Raw genomic sequence first — 2,397 nt, 5'->3', positions numbered from 1 at the left:
GATTCTCAGTATTCAGTTACAAACTTGACTCGCTCAGCGAACGATCAACTCCCAGCTGTCATCCAAGGCGAGAACTTGGGTAGCAATAGATAGTCTTTCAACCGTTCTGATAGACTTTTTCGGGATCCATATTTGTAAGCAAATTAATGATCGGAATGACTTCATTTTCTGGTTTTTCTTGATGTCGGTTTCCAAGGAGGTGAAATGGCAAAGACTCTGTGCCATAAGGTGACCCTCTTCGCTGTATTATTTTGTGCCTTAGCTGGCGCTGCAGTAAGCGACAACCTTGTAGTGGGCTATTACAATACTATTTGTCCACAAGCTGAACCCATTGTGCTTGGGGTAGTTAGCAGTGGGTTCCTTAACTTTACTGGAATAGCTGCTAAGCTTATACGGTTGCATTTCCACGACTGTTTTGTCAGGGTAAGTATCACATTTACGTTTGGTAATGTACTTTGCTAGACTGTAAATGAATGAGGTTTTTGAAATACGGAAGTGGAACTCCTGCACTTGGATGCGTTGGTTCCGTTCGTAGCGGAGAAAGACTCTACGACTAACAATCCGAGCCTTGGAGGATTCGACGTGATTGACGAAGCAAAATTGCAAATAGAGGCGGTCTGCCCAAAGGAGGTCTGACGTGCAGATATATTCGCATTTGCGGCTAGAGATAGCGCATCACTGGTATTGTCTTAACGACCATTAAATTAATTATGGCATAGCATGATGCCAATGCTCAATGCATTCTAATAATTAATGATTATTGATCGCAGGCATGTCCTATTCCCTTCTCCTGGGATGTTCCAGCTGGAAGAAAGGATGGAAATATATCACTAGCTTCCAACATTCGCGGAAATCTACCTCCCCCTACCTTCAATTTAACACAGCCAAAGGCCTATCCCAGGACGAGATGGTTACATTGTCGGGTATATTCTCAGACCTGCAAACCATTAACAGGTCAATGTTACTAGATGACAATAATGGTTGAGCAAAAGCATAGGTTGAGTAAAATCATGTTTGTGTTGTTTGGGCGCATGCAAGAGCACACACAATTGGTGTCTCTCATTGTACTTCATTCGTGAGTAGGCTCTACTATTTCAGCGGCATGAAAACAATGGACCCGTCCCTTGATCCGACGTATGCTCAGACACTGAAGCAGAGCTGTCCCCAAGGCAGCCCCAGCAACAGCAACACGACCGTGGTCATGGATCCTAAAACGCCACTCATCCTGGACAACTTGTATTACAATGACGTTGTAGCTAACCGTGGTCTGTTTACATCGGATGCAACGCTGCTAACAGATCCAAACAGCAAATCCAGTGTGACTGCAAACTCGGGCCTTAACGTGGTCAGATGGCAGAAAATATTTGCTGCCGCAATGATAAAAATGGGAGATATGAATGTATTGACTGGCAACCAGGGAGTAGCGCCAACTGCAGGATTGCCAACTGTTAAAACATATTGGAAATTTCGTTTTCGTTAGGTTAAAATTTGGAAATTTTGCATTTTTCAACGATTAAATTACATGTATTTCTTTTCACAGCGTGTATTGGCTGCTACGTTTCTTTTCATAAAATAATAAATTATCGTAAGAATTCTTTTATCAATTTTGGTGGCCAGCATTTTATAAATTTTTACGATTTTATTGAAATGGGGAATTTAATGATTTTCTTAATTAAATGTGTTTATGGAAAATTTAAATTTAAGCATGGTACAACTTTACAATATGAAAAATAATGTTTCAATATGAAAATCAATCATGCTCCAACTTCACATTATGATAAATATTGTCTTCATATGAAAATCAATCATGGTCAACCGCCGTCTAACACCACATTATGACAAAGATTATGTCAATATGAAAGTCAATCATGGTCAACAATGGTCAAGCATGTTTATTTTAGAGTTTATAATATCTATTCAAACATCACATTGTGACAAAGATTGTCTCAATATCAAAATCAATCGTAGTCAACCATGGTTAATTATGGTCAAACATTGTCAATCATGGTCAATCAACATCAATATGAAAATCAACCATGGTCCAACGTCACAATGTGACAAAGATTGTCTCAATATGAAAATCAACAATGGTCAACACACATCGACCATTGTCAACTGTGGTCAACCATAGTCAAACGTCGCATAGTGACAAATATTGTCTCAATATGAAAGTCAAAGATGATCAATCATGGTCAACCAGGGTTAGCTATGATCAATAACCATGATCACATTTTGACGAAGATTGCCTCTTCATCCAACGTTACATTATGACAACCATGGTCTTCCATTGTCAACCATGGTCCAAAGTTGCATTGTGAAAAATATTGTCTCAATATGAGAATCAATCATGGTCAATTGTGGTTCAAATTTGCATTATGAGAAAGATTCTCTCAATAT

The 2,397-nt window shown here is 39.1% G+C and overlaps 1 protein-coding gene across 1 annotated transcript; it reads left to right on the top strand.

Moving 5' to 3' along the window:
* The first annotated feature begins 204 nt into the window (after positions 1-204).
* LOC149236571 (peroxidase 5-like) lies at positions 205-1,480 on the top strand. Its single transcript, XM_089368958.1, has 4 exons — positions 205-445; positions 536-630; positions 771-910; positions 1,084-1,480. The coding sequence occupies exons 1-4, from the start codon at positions 205-207 to the stop codon at positions 1,478-1,480; spliced, it is 873 nt and encodes a 290-aa protein (XP_089225084.1).
* Positions 1,481-2,397: the final 917 nt, after the last annotated feature.

The sequence above is a fragment of the Pinus tabuliformis genome, chromosome 8 (assembly GCF_031772625.1).
Source record: "Pinus tabuliformis cultivar Carrire ecotype Pingquan chromosome 8, CPIR1, whole genome shotgun sequence".
Lineage (NCBI taxonomy): Eukaryota > Viridiplantae > Streptophyta > Pinopsida > Pinales > Pinaceae > Pinus > Pinus tabuliformis.
This window is presented reverse-complemented; position numbering and strand designations above follow the sequence as displayed.

Excerpts from the sequence above, each read along its gene's own strand:
- LOC149236571 (XM_089368958.1), top strand. The coding sequence starts at position 205 with ATGGCAAAGACTCTGTGCCATAAGGTGACCCTCTTCGCTGTATTATTT. Across the intron at positions 446-535 it reads AAGTATCACATTTACGTTTG|CGGAGAAAGACTCTACGACT; the intron begins GTAATGTACTTT and ends TTCCGTTCGTAG. Across the intron at positions 911-1,083 it reads GCCTATCCCAGGACGAGATG|GCTCTACTATTTCAGCGGCA; the intron begins GTTACATTGTCG and ends ATTCGTGAGTAG.